This window comes from Pygocentrus nattereri, chromosome 1, assembly GCF_015220715.1.
Source record: "Pygocentrus nattereri isolate fPygNat1 chromosome 1, fPygNat1.pri, whole genome shotgun sequence".
In the NCBI taxonomy this organism is placed as follows: domain Eukaryota; kingdom Metazoa; phylum Chordata; class Actinopteri; order Characiformes; family Serrasalmidae; genus Pygocentrus; species Pygocentrus nattereri.
The window spans coordinates 40,018,016-40,045,507 of NC_051211.1; the positions used below are offsets into that span (position 1 = coordinate 40,018,016).

General features: G+C 39.6%; 1 protein-coding gene and 1 long non-coding RNA gene across 7 annotated transcripts; one reads left to right on the forward strand and one right to left on the reverse strand.

Moving 5' to 3' along the window:
* Window positions 1-940: 940 nt before the first annotated feature.
* tbc1d30 (TBC1 domain family, member 30) lies at window positions 941-25,268 on the forward strand. Of its 6 annotated transcripts, none has more exons than XM_037544508.1 (13): window positions 941-1,659; window positions 4,322-4,486; window positions 13,483-13,544; window positions 13,685-13,750; window positions 14,400-14,525; window positions 15,718-15,903; window positions 16,152-16,320; window positions 16,480-16,648; window positions 16,823-16,928; window positions 17,858-17,964; window positions 19,556-19,695; window positions 21,081-21,287; window positions 22,082-22,182. In XM_037544508.1, the coding sequence occupies exons 1-13, from the start codon at window positions 1,200-1,202 to the stop codon at window positions 22,162-22,164; spliced, it is 2,046 nt and encodes a 681-aa protein (XP_037400405.1). In that variant the 5' UTR covers window positions 941-1,199; the 3' UTR covers window positions 22,165-22,182. The 6 variants fall into 6 exon arrangements, with proteins under 6 accessions (XP_037400405.1, XP_017549469.1, XP_017549471.1 ...); XM_017693980.2 differs by lacking the exon at window positions 22,082-22,182 and adding an exon at window positions 22,736-25,268 and having other exon boundaries at window positions 991-1,659; XM_017693982.2 differs by lacking the exons at window positions 941-1,659; window positions 4,322-4,486; window positions 22,082-22,182 and adding exons at window positions 10,178-10,766; window positions 22,736-25,268.
* On the reverse strand, window positions 16,521-26,290 carry LOC119265099. The gene is made up of 2 exons (XR_005131397.1): window positions 25,922-26,290; window positions 16,521-16,640 (listed from the first exon to the last, which is right to left on the reverse strand). It is a non-coding gene; the product is annotated as an uncharacterized LOC119265099 (long non-coding RNA).
* Between the last annotated feature and the right edge of the window lie 1,202 nt (window positions 26,291-27,492).

The following is a 27,492-nucleotide window of genomic DNA, read 5'->3' on the forward strand; positions in this document are numbered from 1 at the left end:
TCCAACTCATTTTAGAGGAAATTCAACTGGTATTTCAAAATGTCTGCCTAATTTAATCTTTGGGATGTAAACAAACTCATTCAGAGAGGTTTGGTGTGAAATGGTTCATTGCAGAGAAACCTAGGGACTTTTCTTTACACTGGTGGTTATAGGAACCAGGGGTCATGATGCCAGCAGCACAAAAATAGCCATTTTATTCACTATCTAAAACATCTAGCACTCCTACACGTCTTCAGAGTTTACATAATGTTTGTATTGTTGATGATAATAAAATAGTGATAAATCTGTGAACATATACCTCTCCACCATGAATGTATTAAGAAAAATGTTTTAGGCTGAAATCTTATCTCAAAACGATCATAAAACAATGTGTCAGACACCAGGCAGCGTATCAGTACCCATTTCATGCAGTAACTTTCTGTGAGGAAGTTTTTAAACTCTTCAGACGTCCGGTTCCTATCACTACCACCGGGAACAATTCTGTGTACATTTTCTAGAGTTTTTCACATTAAACCACTTTTAATGACTTAGTTTATATCTTCATGATTGGAATTTGGATCAGATTTTGAGAAGTCAGTGGAATTCCCCTGTAATGTCGTTTTTACTGGTATTTATTACTTTTTAATATCTGGGAGTTTCATTAAAATGTATTTTTTTGACATGTTAAAATTGTAGATAACACGTTTGAACTGATTTCTTACTAGTGAAAATGAAATTGTTACATACAAGAATTAACTTTAAACTTTTTTTGTTTTACATGCTTTTACTACTAGTAAAAGGTGAAATTTGAATTCAGAAACTTTAGATTTTGGTTTTTACAAGTTGATTTTTGTCAAAATGATCATAGGTTGTACCAATAGAGTAACAGTTTCACTTGATCAAGCTGAATTTCTGAAATGGGCAGACTGTGAGTGAAGCGTGCTGAAGGCCTGCAGCTGTAACTGTGGAGCTCAGTAAGTTTCAGTAAACGGGGCTGCACCACTCTCTCCTGCAGGGGGGCGCCTCTGTTTCAGGAAGGAAACAAGATCCTGGGAAGCTAAAGGAGCTGCAGCAGGCTGAAGGAGCGACATGCACCCGGAACTCCAGTTCCTCCTTTCATTGGTAAAATAATACAGTCGTGGCAGGTGAGAGGCGCGGGCTGGTTATGACCGACACGTAGACTCGGGGCAGTGAGGTGGGCATTTGTGAAGAAAACCGAAATGTCCAGCGTGGAGGTCAGTGATACGGAGCTGAAAGAAGTTGACATATGTGATCATGACCTGTGCTGGGAGGAGGAGAGCGGGGTTTTCGAGCTTGCAACGTTGCACCAGTGGAGCTCAGGCGGAGCACCTGCTGTGTCTGATGTGCGCTGCCAGTGCAGCTACGAGGATGTGGCGCTGAAAAGCTCGTTATCCGGGTTTACTGTGTCCGGCAGAGAGACCGGGGATGGACCCTACCACGCTGACCGGAGAGCTTCGTCTATCGTGGACTGTCTGCTGGTGGAGCTGTACGACACCTGCAGCAGCCCCGGCCGCAGAGGAGCGGACAGCTGGGACAGCTCAACCGAGGCGTCCGGGCCAGAGGCGGCGCTGAGCAGGAGCAACACCGGCTCCAGCTTTCTGCAGGAGCTCCAGGGGAAACACACCAGGAGACACCAGATGAGCTACCTGAGCCAGAAAGGTCAGTACTGGTCCAGTGAAGAGTCATGACTGAGTTGAGTTAGGCCCATTTGCACACTTCAAAAGAGTAGCAGACTGGTGGATGGATTTCTTTTTTCTTTTCTTTTCTAAATGTTTTACTTTTCATTTATTTTTTATGTTTTATTTAATTTAATCCACCTTTTGGGTCATGTTTTTTGCTGTCTGTCACATGTCCTGCTTTTAACCAATAAAGGAAAGTCAATATGAGGCCAATGTAGGACCCTTCCTAGCCTGTGTGTGTGTGTGTGTGTGTGTGTGTGTGTGTGTGTGTGTGTGTGTATAGTTATGGCGTAAGACCACTAGTGATGATGCTTCTATTTTGTAGTCTGGGTTCCACATTTGATGCACTTTTTCTATTATAAATTACATATTCAGTGTAACAATTTGAGTGAAAAGTAGAATCTGAAATATTTGCATGATTTTAAGAATTTCTTTGTATTTAGTGACTCCCCCTTCTGCTTTAATGACTGCATGCGCTCAAGCTGGCAGGTTTTTTTGTGAGTTGTGCAAAAGCCTCTCATGAGCATATCAGATCAGAATCCTCAGTTGAAGAGAGAAGACTGAAAAACAACTTTTTTATATAAACGTCTTAATCGTGTCACACATTTACTTGAATTTGAGTGGTGACCAAGAAATGAAATCTTAGATTTTGGGACCCCACTGTGTACATATATATGTATATACACCAGTCAGGCATAACATTATGACCACCTCCTTGTTTCTTTTATCAGCTCCACATACTATATAGGTGCACTTTGTAGTTCTACAGTTACAGACTGTAGTCCATTTCACTGCATACTTTGTTAGCCCCCTTTTTTCCTGTTCTTCAGTGGTCAGGACCCCTATGGACCCTCACACAGCAGGTACTCTTTGTGTGGTCTCTACCTTGTTGATGTAAAATCAGAGATGATAGCCCATGTGCTGCTTCACAGTTTGTGTTCGTCCTCCTAGTCCTTCATCAGTGGTCACAGGACGCTGCCCACAGGACGCTGTTGGCTGGATGTTTTTGGTTGGTGGACTATTCTCATTCTAGCAGTGACACTGAGGTGTTTAAAAACAATATGATGCTGTAGTCATCTGTAAAGCAAATCAGAAGCTAGAAAAGAACGAAAAAAGAAGAAAACACTTTTGGTTCCCTCGAGAAGCTTCCAAAGGAGAACCATTTTATAAAAAAAGAGATAGTAAGTGCAGTGAACTTTTTAAAGTTTAAAGAATATTTGCATGTAAAGCAGTATTTCTCAAACTGGAGACAGAGGCTACAGGGGGTGGGGGCTAAGGGGGCTGCAGAAAAACCTCAGAAGTATAATACATTTTTACTTTGTCACTTTAAGAAATTTGTATTGGCCATATCTAAAAACAGTGATACTTGTTTAAAAACAGCATATGTTGTTAAAATGCCATCCTGAACGCCCTTTACCACGTTAATGTCATAGAACAACGTTGTGCCGTACATGCAGATTGGCGACAGCTGTGGACAAATCTAGTTTCTGGTTAGACAAGGTCCTGGTGCATTAAGTAAAATTAATGATTGGGGGAGAGGAGTCGGAGGCCACAATGGCCTTACTATCTATAAAGGAGACCTTGGACTAAAAAGATTTGAGGACGATGAAGATGAGCCCTTAAGTTAGTATATAACCTTTATGTGAAGGCACTGTCACATATCATCCTTTAACCAATAAAGGATGAATAGAAGAGTGAAAAGAGGTGAAGTAGTGTAACTAATGTTTACAAGGTAATTAAATAGTGTAGTGAGTAGTATCATGCATTTGCATGCTGACGACAGAGGTTCAGATCCTTGCATAGACACTAATGTGTGAGTGTTTTCAGCTGCCTTTGGAGAAACTCAACACCAAGTTTGGTTTTATGGGAAACATAATTATGCTGATTCTCTTGATAAGTGTTTAAAACACAGTAAATTAAATTTCATTCATGTTTATGTATAAGAAGTGTGTACTAACACAAGGAGTGAAATTAATATTTGCATTTACGTTTATCCGATGCTTACAGGCAGTCATGGGATCTCTCTTGAGAAAAGAGACAGCAGATCAAATGACATGTTTATGATGTAGATTTTAAAAATCAGAACATTTAAAGTACATACCAGATGTAAATGCAGTGCATTTATTGACAGTCCAACAGTAGAGCTCAGTTAAAGTTTTCTAGAAAATCGTCACAAAATGCAAAACAGATTTCTTTATTTTGAAAATTTCTACAAACTGGCGTGCATAAAACAAATAAAATGACATATAGTTATCTAGGTTGCACTGATGGCTCCTGGTTACTTTTATTTTAATTTCAAAGCTGTGAATGTGCTGGTTGGCTGTCCGGACCAGCGAAAGAAGTATTCAATCTGCACTAGACATTAAAAACCGATGAGCGATGAGCTCTGGTAGAAACACAGTAGGTCTCATACACATCAGCACATCCATAAATGTGTGAATCGCTTCTAATCTTCATGGACAGCAACACAAAGTAGACGTACCTGAGCAACAACTCTGTATCCTACCAATTTCAGTTTCCTGAGAAATGGAAAAGCTTGCTTTGTCTTCAAGCCTCCAAGTTCTCAAGCCATCTCAGAGGACTTGTTTGCACGGTTGGATCCAGATTGGAACTGGCTTTGTGTGTTCCCTTTCTCTTCGCAGATCCAGAGGAACTGAAGTGGATCATTCAGGAAGTGAACTACCGTATCGGCATCCAGTCCGCTAAACTGGTGCGGCAGTTGAAGAGGAAGGACCGGTTTCATCACAAGTATCAGAAGAAATGCGACATTGTCACCGCCTGCCTGCAAGCTGTCTCCCAGAAAAGAAGTAATTCCTAATCCGTGTTCTCTTATTTCATCCATTTCCGGGCTCAGTGGGGGTTTAAGTCTTCCTCAGAAGGATCAGGTTGCATAAGACGTTTTTATGCTGCCTCTATTGAAATGAAAACTGAAATCAACTTTTATTAAAGCTTAATCTTTCGTGCTTATAGATTTATTTATGCAGGTTGCATGTTGGGATCATTCTGCTTTGGAAGCAGCTCATTAAAGAGCTTGAAGCGCTGCTTTCAACCTCATTTCCTCCCAGCACTCTGGTGATGTTTTAAAATGCATGTGGCAGCAAATGATTACAGTAATGAGAAGTTTTTATTTGCCTGTAAAACTGAAATCTGCTTCAGAACTAACTGTCTGTAAAAATGAACTTTTCTCTTTAGCATCTCCGAGGTAACCTGAGGTCAAAGTACTGCACAAACCTGGCTCACATTTGAATGACTTACTGCAGCATTTATTACTGATTTGAGTACTCGATTATTTTTATTAATTCATACAAACTTTACCATCAATAAAAGTTGAAGAAGAGAATCCGACAGTGTATTTGTGACGCTGCCGTACAAACTGCTGAAGTTATTAAATGAATTCAAATTAAACCTGCATTGCTGCACCTAACGATGAATTAATTACATCTGTGGGCTGAGTTAAACAATGATTTCAGATCAATTCTAAAACATTCAGGCATGTGTTGCCATCCATAAATGCATAGCCATGGTTCTAAGTGCAAAAACATCAAAAATCCATCTAAAAAACCTTAATTATATCTTTTAAACAGCATTTATTTGTAAACTGCTGTGATAGTGGTGATAATGACCATAGTTTGGTAAATGTAGGATGCAGCTTCAGCTCGTTTCTTTTTCAGATGTACAATTATTACTTGTAATGGAAATTGTGAATGAAATTATTGTTTCTTCTCTATTTTATCCACATGCAGCATGACCACTAAGCAGGTACAGTATAACGCCCTGAAAACAAGCGTCTCGAGATCTGCATGGTTTTGTTCTGTTTGTTTCCTCAAGATTGTATGAATAGCCACTTTACAGTGACACAGTGAGGCTCTTCTCTCTCAGAATGGTGACAGAATTGTAAGATTTATTGGTGAAGGTTCACAGTTTTGCAGTAACTCATTTTGCTATGTAATAATTTGTACATTAGACTGGAGACCATTGCTACCCCCGCCTTAAAAAAATGCTCTGGACCAGTGTGTGATATATTCCCTGGTATTCAGGGGGTCCTATGTTGGCTGGCTACTCCAGCGTTGGCTAACTGCTAACTCACTCGTCACAGCAGCACTAATAAGATAAGATAATCCTTTATTAGACCCACAGCGGGAAAATTCACAGTATTTCAGAAGCAGAGTAATAGAAGTAAGGCACTCAGTAATAGAAACGGGAACAGTATAAACATTATAAACAATAAAAGTTAAAGTTAAATCTCTAGACTATTTACAACAAAATAAGTATAAGAATAAAAATAAGAGTTGCATAAGATCTGTATTGCACTTATGAACATATTGCACAATGAAAAAATATTCATATTTTAAATATGTGTATATTGTATGTGTGTATGGTCTACTGGGAGCAGTGCTGGTTGAACAGTCTCACAGCAGCAGGAAGGAAGGACCTGCGATAGCTCTCCTTCACACACTTGGGGTGAAGGAGCCGGTCACTGAAGGAACTGCCCAGTGCTGCCAGAGTCTCATGCATGGGGTGGGAGTCATTCTCCAGCATGGATGCTAGCTTGTTTAGCATCCTCCTTTGTGGTACAGACCACCATGTCGGACACACAGTCCCTTGTCCTCACATTCTGTGGACGGTTGGTGAGGTAGTCTAATGCTAGCTTTAATGGCAGCAAAATGTTTGTCTCAACAGTTCTTTTAATGAAAATTGTAGTTTCTAGTGTGGTAAGGTGGTCTTCTCACATTAATTGGGAATTCAGACCTCTTTTCTTTTGTCTTCAGTTTGGGAAACAAGTAACAATTCACTCTTTCCTCCAGTTTCTTGGGAAACGAGGCAGATTTACATATATGCTGTGGCATACTGTAAAGTTTTTCTATACTGAGCATATTGCTAGGCTTTGAAGGACCAACTGAGTGTACCAATGTGCTACAGTGCCACCCTGAGGCAGACCGATGCTGCATCTCTAGTTAGTTGAGAATATTAAACAGAGTTCCCCATTTGTGCATGAATCAGGCTAAACAGTGATCTTTCTATTTGCAAAAGTTTGAGTACCTGTGTTAAACTGTGTTTTTATTTGTCTAAAATAACTTGTTGACTACAGAGAACACAATTCTGCACATTTTAATGCACAATTACTGTTTGGAGAAAAAAAAAAGACAGCCATAAGTTTATATAACTATCATTTTATGTTTTATTTTTTCAAATGTATTAAACATAGCAAATAAATAGAAATTGTTCACAAAACATTGGTAGCAAAAATGCCCTATTTAAATAGCTCTCTGTAGAGTATGTGTTCACACATTCAACAAAACAGGGTGTTTAAACTTTTGCATAAGACTATTTAAAGATGGTTAATTTTAATAAATGTTTACTTTGTTGTATTGTATTTATTATAATGTTAGTGTTTCTCCATGAAAGTAAATACTTGTTGCCCAGATAAGCATCTTTAAATGTCATTTCCTCATGTGGCCTAAGACTCTTGCACGCATATCGGCATATGCAACATGTAGAGAAGTAAGAACACCCCATTCAAATTTTCTCCTTTTTTGACAAATTGGCCATATCAGCATTTGATTTGATCTTCAGCTAAACAGTATGTATAGATAAATGGTAAGTAATTGGACAAAAGACAATTGAAATTTTACTTGGCCATCGTTTATTTAAAAATTATGTCATTTTATCTGTTAAAAAGGAAGAACACCCCTGGCTTCAGTAACTGGTGTTGCCCCTTTTGACAAACAACTTTATGCAGGTGCTTCTGATAACTGTCTGCCAGTGGGTTGATAACTGTCTGATGACTGTCAGTGGGTTTTCGATCTGGACTTTAATCAGGCCATTCCATAACCCTCTTGTTTTCTTCTTTTGAACCATTCATTTAGTTGTATGTTTGGGATCATTATCCTGGGAAGGTCCACTTCTTCAGCTTTGGCTTTTTTTTTTTTTCTTCTTCTTTTTTTTTTTACAGATGATCTCAAGCACTCTCTGGTATGAAACAGAATTAATAGCTGATTCTATGATTGCAAGTTGGTCAGGTTCTGAGGCAGCAAACCATCCCCAAACCATAACATTTGAACCATCATGCTTTACTGTAATCAAATCAAATCAAATCAAATTTATTTGTATAGCGCTTTTTTACAACGGATGTTGTCACAAAGCAGCTTTACAGAGTTTCAGAAAAGAAAAAGTTTCAAGAGAACTCTAAGAATGTACAGAAACCACCCGGTGGGCAAGCCAGAGGCAACAGTGGCAAGGAAAAACTCCCTCAGAACTGAGGAAGAAACCTTGGGAGGAACCAGGCTCACCAGGGGGGACCCATCCTCCTCTGGTCAAACTACCTACAAGTGATTTTATTACTAATATTAACAGCAGTAATATTGGTATTATGAATAACTAGGAGTCTATGAAAACATCAGCGTAGGGTGGGCAGCTCATCCGAGGTAGGTGGTTGGGGCATGGGCAGCTGGTCTGAAGTAGGTAGCAGGAGGGCTCGGCAGTCGGTCGTCCTTCAGTGTCCAGCCGGTCATATGGGTGATTGTGTACTCGGAAAGAAAGTAGGTAAATGGAATTAGTTTTGTTCTATCCATTTGTACATAAACAGGGAATGTAAACATTTACAGAGTGTGGCTAACGACTCTGGCAGATCTGACTATGACAGCTTAACTGAAAGGAGAGAACCAGAAGGACACACAGACACGGCAGCACTCTGAAATAATTCGGCATCCCTCCACTCCACCGTCCACAAACTTGAGTGACCGCGTGCGAGCAGCGGGACGACAGCACCAGCGTCTCAGTTTACTATAATTCCCTGTGTCCATGGACCCCTGGATCTGCTACCTTTATCTAAGGGGGGACATTAGCTACCAAAAGCTAAACTGAACAAGTGAGTTTTCAGCCTAGTCTTAAAGATTGAGACTGTGTCTGAGTCCCGAACAGTTTCTGGAAGGTCATTCCAGAGTTTGGGGGCTTTATAAGAAAAAGCTCTTCCCCCAGCTGAAACCTTCTGAATTTTGGGGACTATTAATAATCCAGCGCTCTGGGATCTGAGTGGTCGTGATGGCTCATAATGAGAAATAAGGTCTTGCAGGTACTCGGGAGCGAGACCATGTAGGGCTTTATACGTCAATAAAAGGATTTTATAATCAATACGGAATTTAATAGGTAGCCAATGAAGTGATGATAGCACTGGACTGATATGTTCAAATTTTCTAGTTTTAGTGAGGACCCTGGCTGCGGCGTTTTGGACTAATTGGAGTTTGTTTAAATTCCTGCTCGTGCATCCTGACAGTAGTGCGTTACAGTAGTCTAGCCTAGAAGTAATAAAGGCGTGTACTAGTGTTTCTGCATCACGCAGGACTAGGGCATTTCTGATCTTGGCAATGTTGCGAAGATGTAGAAAAGCTGTCCTAGTGATGCTGCCTATGTGTTGATCGAATGATAAATCTGAATCTATTATAACGCCGAGATTTTTTGCTGCTGATCCAGGTGTGGCTGGAAAGTCGGCGAGATTTAAGATTAAATCTGGTGATTTACTTCTTGCTAATTTTGGACCCAGAAGGAGAACCTCTGTTTTGTTACTGTTTAGTAGGAGGAAGTTCTGTGACATCCAGCCTTTCACGTCTTTTACACAGTCCTCCATTTTCTTTAACCTGTATTGGTCATCAGGCTTGGCTGATATGTACAGTTGAGTATCGTCTGCATAACAATGAAAGTTTATGCCATGGTTACTTATAACTGTGCCTAACGGTAACATGTATAGGGTAAATAATAAAGGTCCTAATATAGAGCCCTGCGGAACTCCAAATCTCACTTTTGAATAAGTGGAAGATAAATTGTTTACCCTAACGAACTGATAACGTTACTTTACTTTAGGTTCTTCTGATCAAACGCTGTCTGTTGTTTTTACAAAACATGGCTTTTAGTAGTGTGGTCGAACAACTCTGTCTTTGAATTATCTGTCCATGGTGCATTGTTCCAGAAGTCCTGGTCCTTGCTTAGATATTCATTAGCAAACATTGGTGTTAATGGTGTCTTAAAAAGTGTGTGTTTAATCTCTTTCTTTGTTAAATTAGGTAAATAAATCCTAAAAATTGTGGTCTATGAGTGCTGCTTGCTCATGTCAGCACATGAGAAATGAACACAATTCTTCTCCGATTTTATTCAGATTATCACTAATTTTCTTTTATATATGATTTTTGATGATCCCATCAACCAGCGTTCAATACATCGTCTGATTCAAAGCTGAATGTATGTCTGTGTAAGTTTCTTCTCCCTCACTCTAATCTTTACTTGGAGTTAAGCCTCGTTTCCGTTTGCTTTAGAAATGAAATAACGCGGATAATAATTTTGGATTATGTTGATCTTAATCTGTTGGGATTACTAATATAAAACTTTGATCAGAGTTTAAATGACCACATATGAAGTCCACAGTTCTGTGCTCTCTCTCTCGCACTCTCTCTCTCGCGCTCTCTCTCTCTCGCTCACCCCCCTCCCTCCCTGCTACCCCATCTGTTTATCCTTTTTTGGTTTGCACCTCCCACCTCCCCTCATCCACCGCATCTTTCATCCCTCCTCTTCCTCCTCCCTCTCCTGCAGAGGTGCAGGAAAAGCTCCTCTATGGAAAACTAAAGCCTCATTTTGTCTGAAAAGGCATCTGTAATGCGTCCTGCTGGTTTCAAACCCGGATCTCGTTTCCTGGAGGATAACACACGATTGAATGAAGAGAGAAATTGCCGTCATCTGCAGTGATCAGCTCGCCATCTTCCGCCCTCCCTCAGGCAGAGCTGCGCTGAGACTTCTCCCCATGTTCTCATATATCAGCAGAACACGCCCGTGTTATTTTGCTGTGGACTGTAGCAAAAGGATCCTGCAGAGGAGGCTGGAGAAGGGCGTGCAGAGCGGACATCAGACCTACCGTATATATTTATTCAGTCTTCGCCAAGAAAAACATGAAGCAGGACCGGTTCGTGGCCTCCAGGAGGTCGAAGATCTGTCTGAAGCGCCAGAGCGCCGGTGGGGTTGGAAACATCATCAGCAGCGTCCTCAAGAAGCGCAATGGCATCTCGAGGAGCGCCCCTCGCCTGCTGTGCACGCTGGAGCCAGGTGATGGTCAGCTTGGCACTAGCCTGACCGCCGTTTACAGCCAATGGCCTCATTTCGATCGGCGGGCTTGTTTCCCCCACAGATGATGTGTTTGAATCAGTGTTAGAGGCAGGGACCTCTTTCTGGAAGGGTCGCTTGTAGCTGGCCATGGTTCTGAAATGGTTAACTCGGTTAGCTTAGCATATTTCCGTGTTTAACCGTCATACGACACACATTTTGAAGTCTTTTCGAAGATTCTGGAGGTATTTTCTACAATTTTGAGCATGCTAATTCTCACATTTCTCACATTTGAGGGTGCTGAAGCTGTTTCTCAGCCTGCTATGCTATCACGTCAGGTTGTTAAACAGTGTCACTTTATCTTGTCTTGACTCTGTAGGTGTTTCTGCTGAACGAGGTTTTCTGGCATTTTAAGCGCGGTGAGGGTGTTTTTGCTGGATTTGAGGAGGTTGATGGTCTCACAGCCTGATCGTGTTAACGTTAGCATGGAAAAATGATCACAGGCATCTTAATTTATTACATTTACTGTCTTTTCTGTTGATGGTGAGTGTTTCTGAGATTTGTAGTTACAGGTTTAATGTGCGTTTCTGAGATTTTGAGCTTGCAGAGGGTCTTTATTCTGAAGGTCTCACAGCCAGATGTGCTAGCTATCATATTAGCATGCTAATCTATATCTAAAGATCTATCACCGCTTAGACTTTTGTTGTTTATTTTCTGGGGATGCTGGGGGTGTTTTTCTGAGGTTTGAGGATGGGGAAAGATTTGATGAAGCTCTAATATTAGCATGTTAACCTATATTGGTAGGTAGATACCATAGCTAAGGTAGGCTATGTATGTATGTCACTGTGTATATATGAGTGTATTTGTTGTTGTATTTTGCGGTGTTTGATGGTGCTGAGCGTGATCTCTGAGATTTTAGGATGCTAAGACATGTTGAACATCCCTATGGTAATATATGGTCATCTTAGCCTGTAAAGGATAGGCTGTCCCAGCTGCAGTAGACTTCAGTTTCCACCTTTTTCAGTGTTCAGTGTAGCTTTCAGGGTGTTTTTTTCCACACGAAGGGGAGCAGGAGTGTGTCAGAGATTATAATCGTGCTGGCTAATCCCTTGAAGCTTTAGCTGTGAAGAGAAAAATGGTCTAACGTTAAAAACGGGAGCTAGCTGCTCTGCTGGTGTGCTGCTTTTAGCCTTTGGCAGGAGAGACATGATGGAGGGAGAAGCAGGTCTGTCTTCAAACCTGGACAGCTTTGAGAGAAAGCAGCGTGTGATAGGACGTAGATCGGCGTCATATTTTGGTGCTTTTTTCCTTCTGTACTGTCTGTAACTGCCGCTGTGAGGGACTTAGCAAGGGCTGCTAATTTAGCTAGCAGAACACGTCTTTTATAAGACTGGTTAACGTCTTCGTTTACAGCATGTGTGACTTGTCCACCTGTTTCAGTGTGGTAAGCTACAGATCTAAAAAACGAAATATCCGTAGGGTTGGATACGTGTTTACGGTTGATTTTGTCGTTTTATAACGGAAGCGGGAAGCAGATCAGCACCGCAGAGAGGCGGACAGCGACCCACATAGTGGATCTTACATCTATCTAACGTTACGTTCACACGGAGCTTGTGCTGTTGACCTCCACTCGTTAAAAACTGAATCATAACTACAGCTTTATTCAGCAGCACATCTAGTTACAGTAAAGTGTGCCATGTAGACTGAGACGTCGAGCAGCTCGGCTTAGCCTAGCTCTGAGAAAGGACCGGGTAAAACGAGGCAGCCCTCTAGCTTCATTCATTATTGAGGTTATTTTAGTCGGTTTGGATTCAGTCTCTCTCTCCCTTTTAAGGCCAGCTGTTGTAGGCTGTCGTTTGCATGATAATGGCTTGTAAAAAGGGCTTCCATGAATAAAAGAAACCTTAATTGTGAGGCATTATATTCTGTGAGAGCCAAGTACTGTAACACAATAGTTGGACACCCACACAACACATAAATAGGCTACAGTGGGTGGAGAGAATCACTCAAACACTAAAGGCAGCATTTTAGTAGTTTACCAGCTGTAAGAACTTGCTTTCAGATCTTGAAAAATAACTGGTTCCTGGTTTCTAGGAGAACATTTTCATTGGTTGAGAACCTTTACATTACACTGAGGTTCTTCATTTTTTCCTAAAGGTTCTTGGCATGCATCTTAAAGAACCGTCTGATGATTCTTTAAGCAAATAAAAATGGTTCTTCTACAGTTTCAGTATAGAGACCGATTTTTGTTGTGTGCTTTTCAGAGTTTTGAGATTTAGAAAGCTCCTACTGAATCTGGGTGTAAAGCATTTGATGGAGCTTGTTTTATTTGTTTGTTTGTTTGTTTTAAGGAAATATAAATTGAGCTCTGTTGTCATTTTAAGGCATAGTTTGAACTAGTTTCAGCTTCTCTTTAGCCCTTATAGTGCAGCTTTTCTTCTTTTCTTTTTTTTTCTTCTAAATATGATCTATAAAGAGTCTCTCTGGACATTCTGTGCCCAGTGTAGCTAGATTTTATTCATCCAAGAGCATCTCACCTTTTGTTTGTTATAGCTTTAGAGACATAAATTATAAATGAGCTCATCTGGAAAGAAATGGTTTAAACTCGTATCGACTGTTGAAAATGGGATCCTTTTATCATCTTGTATTTATATTTTGACCACCATCATTTGCTCACTTTCACAATAAATCGAAGTGATTTTTCTTTTTTTCCTCTTAGGAGTTGATACCAGGTTAAAGTTCACTCTAGAACCATCACTTGGCAAGAATGGGTTTCAGCAGGTAGGCGGACCTGTTTAACATATAAGTGCATTTGCTGTATTTTTTAAATAATATAAGTCTGTTGACTAGAGAATTAAATATGAAGTCTTGTATCTCTTTATTGCTTTGACACTCAGTGTTCAGTAATGTCTGTATTATAGTGGTATGATGCTCTCAAGGCCGTGGCTCGGCTCCCAACGGGCATCCCCAAAGAATGGAGGAAGAGGGTATGGTTTTTGCTCCTTTTGGTCTTTGTCTTTGTTTGTGTGCTGCAATTTGAATGTAACCTTCCCATTGAATTAGCAGCAATACCTTCACAATTTGTGTGATAAAACACGTTCACACTCATTTCTATGATCGTAAAGGCTTCCTTCTTTACATTTTCACAGTAAAGTGTTTTTAGTTAAAGTATTGTTTTGTATAGTTGCAAAGTCCACTTTTCTGTTTGGCCTTATTCGATTAATCATCAAATTGAATAGATTTGTTGAATTGGTAGAGCACTTTATTACTGCTGTAATCAATATCTGTAATACATGACAGCCTTAAATTATATTGTGACAATTTTATTGGTTTGTTTTTGCACTCCAGCACACTGCATTTGACAAAAAACAAAATGACTGTGATTCCTATATGATTAGCCAACTGTAAGTACCATCAAATGTGAATGACTTTTAACCTCATTGCTTCACGTCAGATCCAGTGTTCTGGAGGGTAGAGCCAAATTAACAAACACTGTCACTATCCAGTTACTTATGCACTGTATTTCAAATACACATTTCAGTGTTTCTGTGTATTAAATTGTAAGGATAATATAACTGTTTATTGATTGATATAAATGAATATCATGTCTAAGAGGTTTAGTTTGTTTTGAACCAGGTGTGGTTAACCCTAGCTGATCAGTACCTTCACAGCATCTCAATAGACTGGGAGAAGACCATGAGATTTGCTTTCAATGAGCGCAGCAATCCAGATGATGACTCACTTGGGATCCAAATTGTCAAGGTAATATATTCATGTGTCTGTTTTTGCATAATGTGTACCAGAAAGTATTGCTTTCAGGTCATAAACATGTTAAACAGTTTTAAAGCTTTATTCATGCTAAATAGCAAAAGCAGTTCTCTAGCACTAAATATTGTAAATTTCAGTAAGAGTAAAAAGCACATTAGCAGCATCTCATTTGTTGAGTTAATGTATTTCTGTCTAATAAATGTAATAATATAAAACTATGGTAACAGCCTGCATATTTGTAAATATTTAATCGCGAGGCAGATGTAGAAAGCTGAAGGGAAAGCGGATGTTTATTGAAGAGGGATATTTAAGGGCCTGAAATGGAAGCACTCTGATTAAATGTTAACTGACCCAGCAGGATGTTTGCTGTGTGGAGTGTCAGCTGTGAGTGGATAATGGAACAGGGGAACGCCTGTTGCCTCCCCAGCACAGAAAGGCTCAGTGATTCATCACAAGTTCCACAGGGGGGCAAAGTCCATCTCCTCTCTCTCTCTCTGTCTCTCTCTCTGTCTCCTATCTATACTCTCTCTTCTCTCTCTTTTTCTTTCTTTCACCTCTCTCCCTTTTTTTTTTCTTTATCTCTCCTATCTCTCCATTCTCTGTTTTCTTTTCTCTCTCTCTCTCTCTCTCTGTCTGTCTGTCTGTCTGTCTGTCTGTCTGTCTGTCTGTCTGTCTGTCTGTCTGTCTGTCTGTCTGTCTCTCTCACTCACTCACTCACTCACGTCTCTCTCCTCTTTCTTTTGCTCTCTCTCTCTCTTGCTCTCTCTAGCGCTCTCGCACTCTCTCCTCTCTCTCTTCCCCCCCTCTTTCTTTCTTTCTTTCTTTCTTTCTTTCTTTCTTTCTTTCTTTCTTTCTTTCTAGATCCTACTAAATAGAGAGAGTACAATGATGTGTGCACTTGTTTTAATATAATACAGCATTTCACATACTGCACAACACTACATCCACTTAAATATGGCCAGCCATGCTCTCCTGAACTCCCAGAACCTTTCCCAACAACAGGATGAAAGCTTAGGCAGCTACACTGCTTGGAAGGCCTGCCTAAATCTCTTTTTAATTAAACATGCAGTAGGTCAGTGCTCTGACATCCATAATATGCTCAGAAAAGCTTATAGTTATAATAATATGAAATTATTGTGATAAATTCATCATATTGCCCACCCCTCATCCTCTTCCTCTTTTGCAGGACCTGCACAGAACAGGCTGCAGTTCATACTGTGGTCAGGAGGCAGAGCAGGACCGGGTGGTGCTGAAGCGGGTGCTGCTGGCCTACGCCCGCTGGAACAAGACTGTGGGCTACTGCCAAGGCTTCAATGTGCTAGCTGCTCTTATTCTGGAGGTCACTGAAGGCAATGAGGGTGATGCATTAAAGGTATGTGTTGGTTTCTGTTAGGGCTGCTTATTTTTTATAGCAACTAAAGGGTGGCAATACCTGAAAGTCTGAAAGTCAGAAGTATGCTAATGGAGCTATTCAGATTAGATTGGTTCTCGTCATCACTAGGTCTAACAAAGTTTTTTGTCCATGTCGGGCAGCTCAAGTGCTTGTCTCCTCCATACATTGCCTCTGTGCTTATTTTTCCTTGACCTGATAATAATGCTGTTCATTGTGCACTCCTTCAGGTGATGATTTATCTGATTGATAAGGTACTTCCTGACAGCTACTTTGCCAATAATCTGCGGGCTCTGTCTGTGGACATGGCCGTGTTCAGGGATCTGTTGAGACTTAAGCTTCCGGAGCTTTCTCAACACCTTCACCACTTGCAGAAAGTAGCCAATCGAACAGGAGGAGGTGAGAGACTCCCCCGACACCTACTTTCCACTTACTGGACTTTAATGGCAAAAATCAAGTTGGGGATGCCATTGAATATTAAAATGTTGTGGGCATGGTAGTTTAACCAAATTTTACTATTATACCTTGATGAAAAAAATCTTAATGCTGTTTTTGCAGGCAGCTACGAACCTCCACTCACCAACGTCTTCACCATGCAGTGGTTCCTCACCATGTTCGCCACCTGCCTGCCACACCACACTGTGCTGAAGATCTGGGACTCTGTCTTTTTTGAGGGTTCAGAGGTGCTGCTGCGAGTGGCCTTAGCTATTTGGGCCAAACTGGGAGAGTGAGTTAAAGAGTGATTTTCTTTAAAAAAAAAACAAAAAAAAACATGATTGTGATCAAAACTTCTGTCTGCCAAAATCAGGTTTAAGTACCACCCGCGTTCTCTTTCTCTCTCTCTCTGTCTCTCTCTCTGTCTCTCTCTCTGTCTCTGTCTCTCTGTCTCTCTCTCTCTCAGGAGGATTGAGGAGTGCCAGACAGCAGATGAGTTTTATAGCACTATGGGCATTCTGACTCAGGAGATGCTGGAGCACAACCTGGTCGACTCCAATGAACTCATGCAGGTAAGAAAGGCTCTAAGACCATGTGGCAGTCTAGCTGCAACCTATAGGCATTGTGCATTTTGTTTATCTCAGTGCAACGTGCAGACCACTAAACAGAACTCCTAATCACCGTGTTGTTTGTTCTCATGGTGTTATACTGTTGTGTTACTATGCAGAGTAGTCCTCTAGTAGTGCTTAGTGTCACAAAGATGTACCCCAAGTTCTTTTTACGTATACTTGCAATGGTGTGTTCGTAAGTAACTTTTAGTTCTGTTGACGTTTGAAGTATACCGCTGGTTTAATACACATTGAAATCATTTCACTGAAAATGTTACATGTTGAACCTCTTGTGTTTCTTTCTAACATCAAAAACTACAATTTAAATAAATATGAAATTATCACCAGCACTTTGAGTGTCTGCTGTGCTTTCCATGGAGGAGACTGTAGCAGTAGCTTTTTTACTCCTACACTGGCAGTTTACCACTACAATTATCACTGTTTTCTATATCATGATACTGTTAATACTAGGAGTGGGCAGTATGATGATACTTATTATTATGATAATTTACATTACAATATACTTTTTTTAAGTGTATTGTGGGTGTAGTTGCATTTATAGTATTTAATAGTCAATAGTTAAGTTTTTTAACATTGCACGGTTTAATGGTTTTCTTTTGTTCCAACTTATCAAACCTCAGAAAAAAACTAATCAATACATTTGATCATGTCACGCATTGTAAAAAGTATCAAAATGTTGTTTTTTTTGTCTACCTCCTAATTAAAACCAGTAATACCCAGCTGTCCCCTGCAGAGTCCCGACTAGAAATAAAAAAACAGTACATCTTGTATAAAAAGTAGATATGGTGGAATAAAAGTGGATTTGCAATGACCATTCAATGAATAGTCTATATTATTACAGGTTTGAAATGCGTTTGTTTGTGTATTTGCAGACGGTCTACTCCATGGCTGACTTCCCTTTCCCCCAGCTGGCAGAGCTGAGGGAGAAGTACACTTATAACATCACTCCATTCCCTGCTCCAGTCAAGGCCAACGGCAGGTGTGTAACCTGAGAAAGCAGGCTTAGGTTACACTATGTTGCTGTGTGAATAGTTCACTTTATCAGCAAGCTAGCAGTAAAGCATTTCTGAGTGTTTCCTTCTGTAATATGTATGCCTGGGTCTGTGTCTGTCTGAGTACACTATGGCCATGCAAAATATACGACATGCAAATAATATTTTAACTGACTGTTCCACCTCAGTGTAAAGATAAGCTCAATTGCTTTCTAACAGTTTAGTATAGGGATTCTCCAAATGCATTTGAATAGCTGTTTATTAACTCTGTAGTACGTATAGAGATAAGAGGAAAGGTGAGAAGGATGCCTGAGATATCATTCTTTTCTACCTTTGAACAATAGTTTTTCTCAGCAATGCAATCTGATTCGTTGAGAAGCGTTCTACCCTCAAATAACAGGATATTTTTTGCAGTAAGTGTATCATTCTGCTGAGCACCCTCTGTAGTAAGGATTCTCTTGACACTGCAGAAGTTCATTACTAAGTTTCTACTTTACCACATACACATACATGATATAACTTCTTTTAGAGAGTAAATGACATGCAGCCCATTTGATTAGATTCTGCAGAAGAATGAGAGCCCATCATTGCCCCTTCACAAGCTTTCCAGTTGGCAACTGTGGTGGCAGAACAGTTAAACAGACTGTAATTGCCCAGAAATGAACAAACAAGATGAGCTAGAAAATGCTTCACAGTTTGTCTAAAACAAAATGACATTCACATTAATCTGGCAAATGCTGGAAATGCCTGATATTGTGACATCTTTATGGCTCTGTCAGTAACACAAAAGTCTATTTTTATTTTTGGTGAAAGGAATTGACAATATTAAAACAATATTTGAAGCAATGCACAGTGATCCTTTGCTTTACTCTTCTTCTTTAATTTGTAGAAGTGTTGTATAAAAGCAATAGAACTCTCAAAGCTGTTTGTCCTTGTCAGTAACATTGCAGCTATAAGGTGGTCACAGAAACGGATTATATTTGTCTGAATTGTGACCTGACTGCTCATGATGGTTTTGAATGTCCGGCTTGGGCTTGAATGTCACGTCTGGTGTTATAAAGCTCACCTCCCACTTTTTAGTTTCAGGATTTTAGATTTCAAAGTCAATGTCAGTCCTGCATTTTTCCTGCATTAGTTTTTCTCCTTACTTTATTCATCCTCCCTACTTTCATTACTTTAAAGACTGTTTACCTTAAAACAGTTTTATTAAAACAATGTGTAGTGATGGAATGTCAAAACGTGGTGGGGTTTGGACAGAAAATTAAGATGAAAATATCCAACCTGATTAAAGTTTTTTCAGGAACAAGCTGAAGGCTCTAATATTAAATAAGGTATGGAAAAGGCTATGATTTTAAGCATGTAGATAAATTCCTGTAAACAGTAGGGATACACAATGATATCAGAATCATATTGGTGTCACCAGATAACTGCTTAAAACTAAATTATTGGCATTTGATGGACGTTTAGACTGACATTTCAAATCAGTATTTGATGACCTATTTATTGTAAGAGCAGAACGTTTTGTTGTTTGTCTGTATTGCCATGTTGAAGTTTTATTTTTAATGTTTCTGATTGTAGTCAGGGGCTCCATGGGTGGGAGAGTGATGATGATGGTGATATGGATGATGAAGATTCTATCGTCACTGCTCTGGGCTGCCTGGGACCACTGGGTGGGCTCCTAGCTCCTGAGATCCAGAGATACCAAAAACACTTAAAAGGTAAAACTGTGGCAGTCTTCAGTATTTTGGCAGCTCGCTGCATTCCGTGTCCCTCCCTTTTCCTGCTCTCTCTCCCACTTCCTGCAGGACAGGAAGCAGTGAGTGAAAATTTTATCCAAAGAAAGTTTTCACAGGACAATTAGCACTGCGTTGACTGATGTGCAGACAGTGGTAGTGAAGTGATCTTTGAAAGCTGGCTAAACTTATGATTACTCTCAGTCGTTAAAGATTTTGTGAATTCTAAAGGCTATTTAATGTGTATTTTTGTATGTATGTCATACATTGTCATGCATCACTCTGAAGGGAGTGATTCAACTGCATCCATTTAGTTTTTATCATGTTATGAATTCATTCAAATGTATTATAATTCAGTGTAATATTCAGTAATGTATGTGTTCAAAACAACATTCTCAGGTTAATATCCAGAATAAAAATGGTATATTGTTTTATTGTTTATGTTCCACTATTATGTAAATAGTTCCTCCAGTCACACGTGTTTCCACTGTCTTTTAATACATCATTTTGAACCATAACAAACTAAATGACTGAAACTCTGGTAACACTCGATCTGTGGTAACAGTTTCCTAAAGCACTCATGTATTCATTTTAATGCATCAACCTCTACAAACAAATGTTCTGTTTCTCTGTAATGTTCATCCAGGTGAACTTAGTCCCAGTTTCTACATTTTATATATATGTAAATGTATCAGCATTAACAGAAAAAATATGTGAAAAATATTGGATATTTGAATCAGCCCACAGTTTCCCATATTGATACAATCTAATAAACAGATATAGAAGTTGAATGAAGCACACATTATAAATAGAATAACATCATAAATGGAATGAGAATGTGTTTAATGTACTATTGTACTGTTCTGTTTCTGCCATGTTTCATAAGAAGCCCAGAGCATTTTGGTGAATACTTTAATGTTACTAATGATCTGCATAAACAATAAAAGGTTAGTGTTCTTACTGTGCTCAAGCAAATTAAATATCTTTTTTCTTTAAGTTTGCTTGATTTCAACATATTTCAACAAATATTAACAAAATGAAGATAAAATGCAAGAAAAACAAGAACAAAAAAGCTTGTATTGTTTCTATTGTCTGTGTTCCACTACGGTCTAAACATATTTGTGTATTCAGTGTTTTTTTTTCTTTTTTTTTTTTCTTTGCAATATTATTTTGGTATTCATTTGGGATTCAGAGTTATTAATTGGATCAAGCTGTGGTAACAAATGAGCTTTAATGATCATTTCCTAAAGCAGTGGTTCTCAAGATGGTCCTCAAGGACCCTTAGATCAGAGGTTTACAAACTTGATACCAGTAAGTTGGTCTTTTTCTGATGTGACTGACAAGACTTTTGTTCCATCTCATTCCTGCAGAACAGAGAGGTGAGCAGAGCTCTCCCTCCAGTAACATGGCAGAGCTAAGCCCAGGGGCAGTGGGGGCCGGCCGGGCCGAGCATCAGGCCACCATGAACAGCATGATGCTGGAGCGCATGAGCACGGACATCAGAGCACTGACCAAGCAGTACTTGCGCGTCAAGAGGCGGCAGCAGCAGCAGGCTGGGCTGCTTTACATCCACACAGGTAGGATTTAGCTGGATCTTGTGCTGCAGCAACGTAGACACAAGACTCTGTGTTCGTACAGCATCTCAGAGTAGAAGCTGCGGCTATGTTTGGTTAAACAAGTCTGCCGTTATTATTGTTGTTTTGTCCTGCCATGTCTTCAACCTACTTGAAAGTTTTGTTTCTTTATAATATATACTGACAGATAATTTGGCTTTGTACATTTAGTGTTACTGCATATGAGTTTAAAATTGAATGGTAAAAACTATACTGTAACTATACAGTGTGACATATTATATCAGAGCATGTCATGTATCGCATCATATTGTTGTATATTGACTAGCATTTCTTGTGACTAGAGCTTTAGATGAAGTACTGTAAAGTACAACTTTTTAACGATTTATAATGTTGAATGCTCAAATAAACTGGAAATGGAAATATTAACAGGTTAATATAAGGCACATTTTCAGCCCCTCCTGAATCAGGCACCGGTGTACCATATTGAATTGAGTAAAGAATAATTCATTGTGAATCGTTAAACCTAGTAAATATAATTTGTAATCCTGCCAGTGTTTTGCAAAGCACTGAACATTTGGTTTGCCCATTTATTTAAAGGTTATTACATAATTAGTCACAAATTGATTACATTCAACTTACATTCCCAATCAACAGGTTTGTGTCTACATTTTATTTTTTTCAGTGTTTCGATATAAAAAAAAAAAAAAAACATGGCAAAGTTGTAATGATTAAAAGTAAGGAGGTCAAAATGTTTGAGAACCCCATTTTAGGCCCACGTTGTCACATGCTCTCCTCAGGACTGCCAGTGGAAGCTGAGCCTGTTGCTCCTCATCAGCCCAGTGAACGGGCATGCCATGATCCTGGTACTGACCACTCGTAGTTTTTTTTTTTTTTTTTTTTTTTTCTTTTCTTACTGGAATAATTTCGGGTGTTGGGCTGCTTACAAAATTAACTAATTATCTTGGTGGTCTGGAATATTGTGCTGAGGGTGATGGGACATTCTTCATTTCAGTGCATTAATGCTTTACATTGTGCTTACATCTAATATCATTCCATTTTAAGAGAAGATTCCAGAACCGAGAAATGGTTTTGTTGCTGTCGTAAGAAACCCTCTGAAATAGTAACTTCATAGGCCTGTTCTTAATTTAGCATATGTTCATGTCATTCATAGAAAATTTCAGTTTCAATTTTAGACCATCTATGTTGCTTCTTTTAGCATCTTCAAATGGTGAAAAAACATAACCTGATCATTTTGTTGAGTTTTTCTTATGACAGCGACAAGTTTGGTACTAGTACTGTTGCTTATAGAGTGTTGATCAAGTTTCTGTCCATGCAGCAGAAATCTCTATTATTGAGGTATATCACGTTCATTGATTTGGCCAAATCACCTGCACTGTATTATATTTCTTGGGGCATAATGACTGACTGTGGCATATTTTGGTTGGTTCTAGACAAATGTCCAGCCACCAGTGTGCTGGCTTCCCAGGTTCACACTTCACCTGTTGTCAACCATCTCTTCTTGGGGAGGAAGCCTAGAGCTGCCCAGCATCCCTCCAGGAACGGTGATGTTCATGCTGGCCCACCGCCCCAAGCTCAGTCCACCCCAAACCAGGACCATGGAGCTCGGGCCAGGCTTCAGTCCCCCTGGCGTACTCATGTCCGCACCCATCGAAGGAATCTAGCCAGGGCACGGGCCCAGCTGGGCTTTGACGACTCTTTGACATTGGAGGACAATGAGAGCACTGAGGACCAACCAGAGGTGGCAGGAGGAGAGGAGGAGAAACAGCAAGATGAGGAGGTGGAGAAGGTAGATGGCGAAGGAGAGGAGCCTGTGAAGGAGGTTGTGGCAGATGGAGGTTCGGAGCTCCAGGATAGTGAAAAAGTAGAAGAAATTGAGGAGATGGAACAGCAGCTATCTGCTCTAGAGCTAGAACCATCCTCACAAGCTTCTTCTCCAGCTGTTAGTGATGAAGGACCAGCTTCAGGTGCCCAACAGCCAGAACTGGCAGAGCATCCAGAGTCGGAGGATCATCCAGACTCAGACCTGCAGCCAGAGTCAAACCTGCAGGTACAGCAGTTTTGCTCCACTCGGCGCACGGCCTCTGATTCCTCCAGCTCAGAGAGTGGTGGCAGTTCTCTCAGGCGAAGCCCTTCAAAGTCACAGCAGATCTTCTCCCCTTTTCCTTGTGTCAAAGCACCCCGCAAGTCTGCTGCCGCTAGAAACTTAGGCCTTTATGGCCCCACACCAAGGACTCCCACTGTGCACTTCCCACACATGAGCAAAACCATGAACCGGCTGGGAGCTAGTGCCACTGCATCCACCAGGTGGCGATGATGAGCAGCTTTTCAGTTACTGTTGTGATCTTTCAACGGTTCGCACTTCTTACCTCAGAGCACTGTCTCTGAGATGCTCTGAAATATGCAGAAAAGTTCAGTCTGTCCTACCTGTCGCAGAAGTATAGCACAAGGGTGTCTGATCATATGCATGCTTTGTCTACAAATGCATTCTTTTATAGCTGCTGTTGCCTGCTTGGGCAAGCTTTGTAGAGCGCTGGAGAAAGTCTAATATTAAGAATGTATTGCACATTGTTGCTGCATTGAGTTCTGCTAGGTTGCTGGACTATATTGTTGTAGATCAGGACTGCTCAGTCATATCCACAAAGGAGCAGGAGTGCAACTGGTTCTGCTTATTTCATCAATTCATCTCAAACCATTGAGCATGTGCGCTTAGGCTTTGTTGGAATGAAAACCTCTAGCCACACCGGCCCATTATGGATATGATTGGACACTCCTGTTCTAGATAATCAAAACTAGGCAGGTTTGAAAGGCAATGCTGAATTTGTCTCCTTGCTAATGATAGTTTGATTGCATGACAAAGAACTACAACCTGTCAAATTTGAAATTATTACACCCTTTAATATTGCTTTACAAAACTGCAATGTGCACTAAAACTTTGTTGAATTTGTTGAAGTTGAATGGGATTTTTGCCAACATTATATAAAGCCATCTTGCAACAATTGCTAACAATATAGCATGGATAGGTCAATTCCAGTCCTGGAGGGCGGTGTCCAGAACAATTTGGCAAATATCTTGTTTGGACACCTGCTGACTTCATAATAAGTCATCAACCTGTACCTGTATAGCAGTATATATCACTGATGCTGTTGAGCTGCTGTGATATGTTGATAATTGATGTCAGGTGATACGGTTACACAGATGAAGGAATTTCTTGAATGACAAACTTCCACTCTTGTCCTGTTTTTTTTTTTCATCTGAATTTTATACTTCAGGAAATGAGCCAAAAGATTATCTCTAGCAACAGCCATAGTGGAAGCTTGTGAGGAGCAATTAAAAAAACATTGCTTCATGCTGGGGCCTCTGGCGTTTATGAACGTATTTGATTTGAATATGTATGTGCCACAAAGCAGTTAATTTGCTCGAGCTCTAAGAACTCCAAATATTCCACTTTTGACTACTTAAAGGACAGTATCTCCTAGTTATTGCTTAGTTATTGCCTCACTCACTGATAGAAGACTGAAGACACTAACCGGTGTTCCCCAAAGAGTATTGCTGATAAACAGTTCACTTTACATTCTGTTTGTTTTCTCATCTAATTCTCTTCACCAAAGATGCCCTTTCACAGTGTTGATTTGCTTTTCGCTGCTGCCCTGTATCAGTTATCACTTCTGTTCTACTGTTACCTCTTCTGTCACCTGCAGCTGTGTTATTTTTGTGTTTCTCGTTGTCATTTGCTATATTTAAGTTTATGATCTTTAAACAGTCGAAGCTGTTCTTTATTTCACAGGTTATGCTTTAAGCCACCTGAACTGCATTTGTTGGGCTCAAGGCAGAGGATATATAATATTCAGAGTAATATATAGACACTCTAGACATGAATGGAAATTAATATCCCTTGGAATATTTACCGTTTTTTTTTTGAAGAAGTTACTTTTCTTTGCAGTAAATAAAAATCATGCAAGAGGCCTTGAGTTTTTTTTTTTTTTTTTTCCTCATAAACACAAAATATATCCGCAATAATGCTTCAGCAGTTCCTCTTTATGGGTTTTCCCAAAAACCTAGAAAATAATTTGTGCCAGCTATTGTCTTAGCTTGAAGGGCTCATTTCATGGGTTTTTCCTTTCTTTTTTGAATGAAGGAGACTGCAGTAGTATGTGATCGTGATTAAATACCTGGTTTCATTCTATAGTCCATATGTTGAAATTCTGCATTTGTCTATTCAGCATACAACAGTTTAGCCCTGCCCTTTCCCACTGAACTTGTAAAGTGTTTTAGCTACGATTGCTTTTTAAAAGCAAAATAAATGGAAGCCAATCACGGTACAGATAATTTACATATCAGTCTTAAAGGCACAGTAATATAAACAGCCTGTTTAATGCAAAGGGATAAGGATAAGCTGGAAAATGTTTGTGTAAAGGTTTTTGTTACACAAACCCAGATAAACATCATGGATGAATCTCCAAGATATAAATAATAAAAAATAAACAGAGCGTATGGATTTTTTTTAATATAGTATGACTTTCTTATTTGATTAATCAGCTCTAAAAGGCTGCCTATCTGTTTTCCATGTACCTCCGCATGATTTCTGCAATTTCCAATAAATATACCTGTATAATTACCTTCCATGTGGATGTTTCATGGAACTGACACTGGACGAAAAGGGTCAGGGAGCCTTTTGATTGGTTCTCTAGTAGTGCAAGTCTAGGTGCTCCTCTGCTGAACACCACTGTTGATCAGGTTTAGAATCAGGGCTAACTGTGGAGACCTGATGGGTGCTTCAGTTAGGTAGCTGCTTGTAGACAATCTACAGGTGCTGTGATTGGTAACAAATCCTGTAATAGACCCTAAATATACAAAGCGATCTACTTAAACACACAAATCATGTTAATATTAGGTTTAGTGTTTAGATTAATTAGAGTTCTGAAATAAGCAGAAACTCATATTCCACTTTCCTCCAACTGAACATATTCATCTCAAAGGAATTGAACGAACAGAACTTGCCCATCTCTTCTTCCTGTTGAGTCTCCTCTCTTAGTTTGGTCTCTTTTCTTCAAAGGGGGTCTGGACTTCTCATCTTACCACTAAAGTCCAGAACTCCCAACACAAGTTCTTGTAGTTCTCTCCCGTCCTACAGTCCTACAATCCATATACCACAAACACGTGTTGTAGGTGGGGTCTAAACAGGCAAAAGGAGGTTTCTAGTGGCATTTATTCTTCACAGGGAAGCTTTGTTACCCAGATGGGATGAACGAATGCTGTTCAGTGTTCAGTCAGTACAAAGGATTTCATTCTCAAGTCAAATTTATTTGGGGTTGTTGTCATTATGTGTGATCTATGTGTGCTTTTCATTGAGACAGCAGCAGAACAATCTGGGCTTTGATCTGAAATGTGAAGCTTTGCAAGTTTCCTCCAGCATCCACCATTTATTAGTTTCTTTGCATGTCTTTGCGATAAACCAGTGAGAGTCAGGTAAAAGTAATGCAGTTTAATAATGTTAATGTTTAACAATGTTTTTCCCCATAATTATCCTAGAACTTGATATCATCTTGAATGTAAATTAATTTATTTTAAAAATAACAATAATAATATGAGGCCATCACTGAGATATAAAAATTGTCCACACACACACACACACACACACACACACACACAAACACCAGTAGAGAGCGCTGTTGTTACATTGACAGTTTTTCTCCAGAGATTTCTCTGTTCTAAGATGCTGAACAATTCACTAGAGATCATTCATAAATTGTGAGCCAAAGTCAAAATAAGAAACTATGAAAAGAGCGAGTAAAATAGGTTCATGGATGACAAGCAAATAATATTCTTCTGTCACCTGTAGAGCAGATCTTAGTAAATGAAGTGATGACCAAGAGTTTTTAAAATGTCTTTACATAATCATTGTGTTCCTTTTTCATCAAACGTTTCAAATTACGCATTGATTTATAGATTTTTTATTTATGAATTACTGAGTAAATGGTTGCGATAATGCTTGTCCTTGCCAACTTCTATCCTCTATCCACCTTAATTCACTACATATAACAAACTAGTGATATTTAACCTACACAATCAAGCTAAAATATGTTTACAAAAAATATATATATATAAGAATTATATTAAACAAAGCCACATCCTTTACAGAACTATAGTGCTGAACAAAACTTCTATAACAATCTATATTTTTGCCTCC

Excerpts from the sequence above, each read along its gene's own strand:
- tbc1d30 (XM_017693980.2), top strand. The coding sequence starts at position 1,200 with ATGTCCAGCGTGGAGGTCAGTGATACGGAGCTGAAAGAAGTTGACATA. Across the intron at positions 14,526-15,717 it reads TTGGGATCCAAATTGTCAAG|GACCTGCACAGAACAGGCTG; the intron begins GTAATATATTCA and ends CCTCTTTTGCAG. Across the intron at positions 16,321-16,479 it reads AGCCAATCGAACAGGAGGAG|GCAGCTACGAACCTCCACTC; the intron begins GTGAGAGACTCC and ends CTGTTTTTGCAG.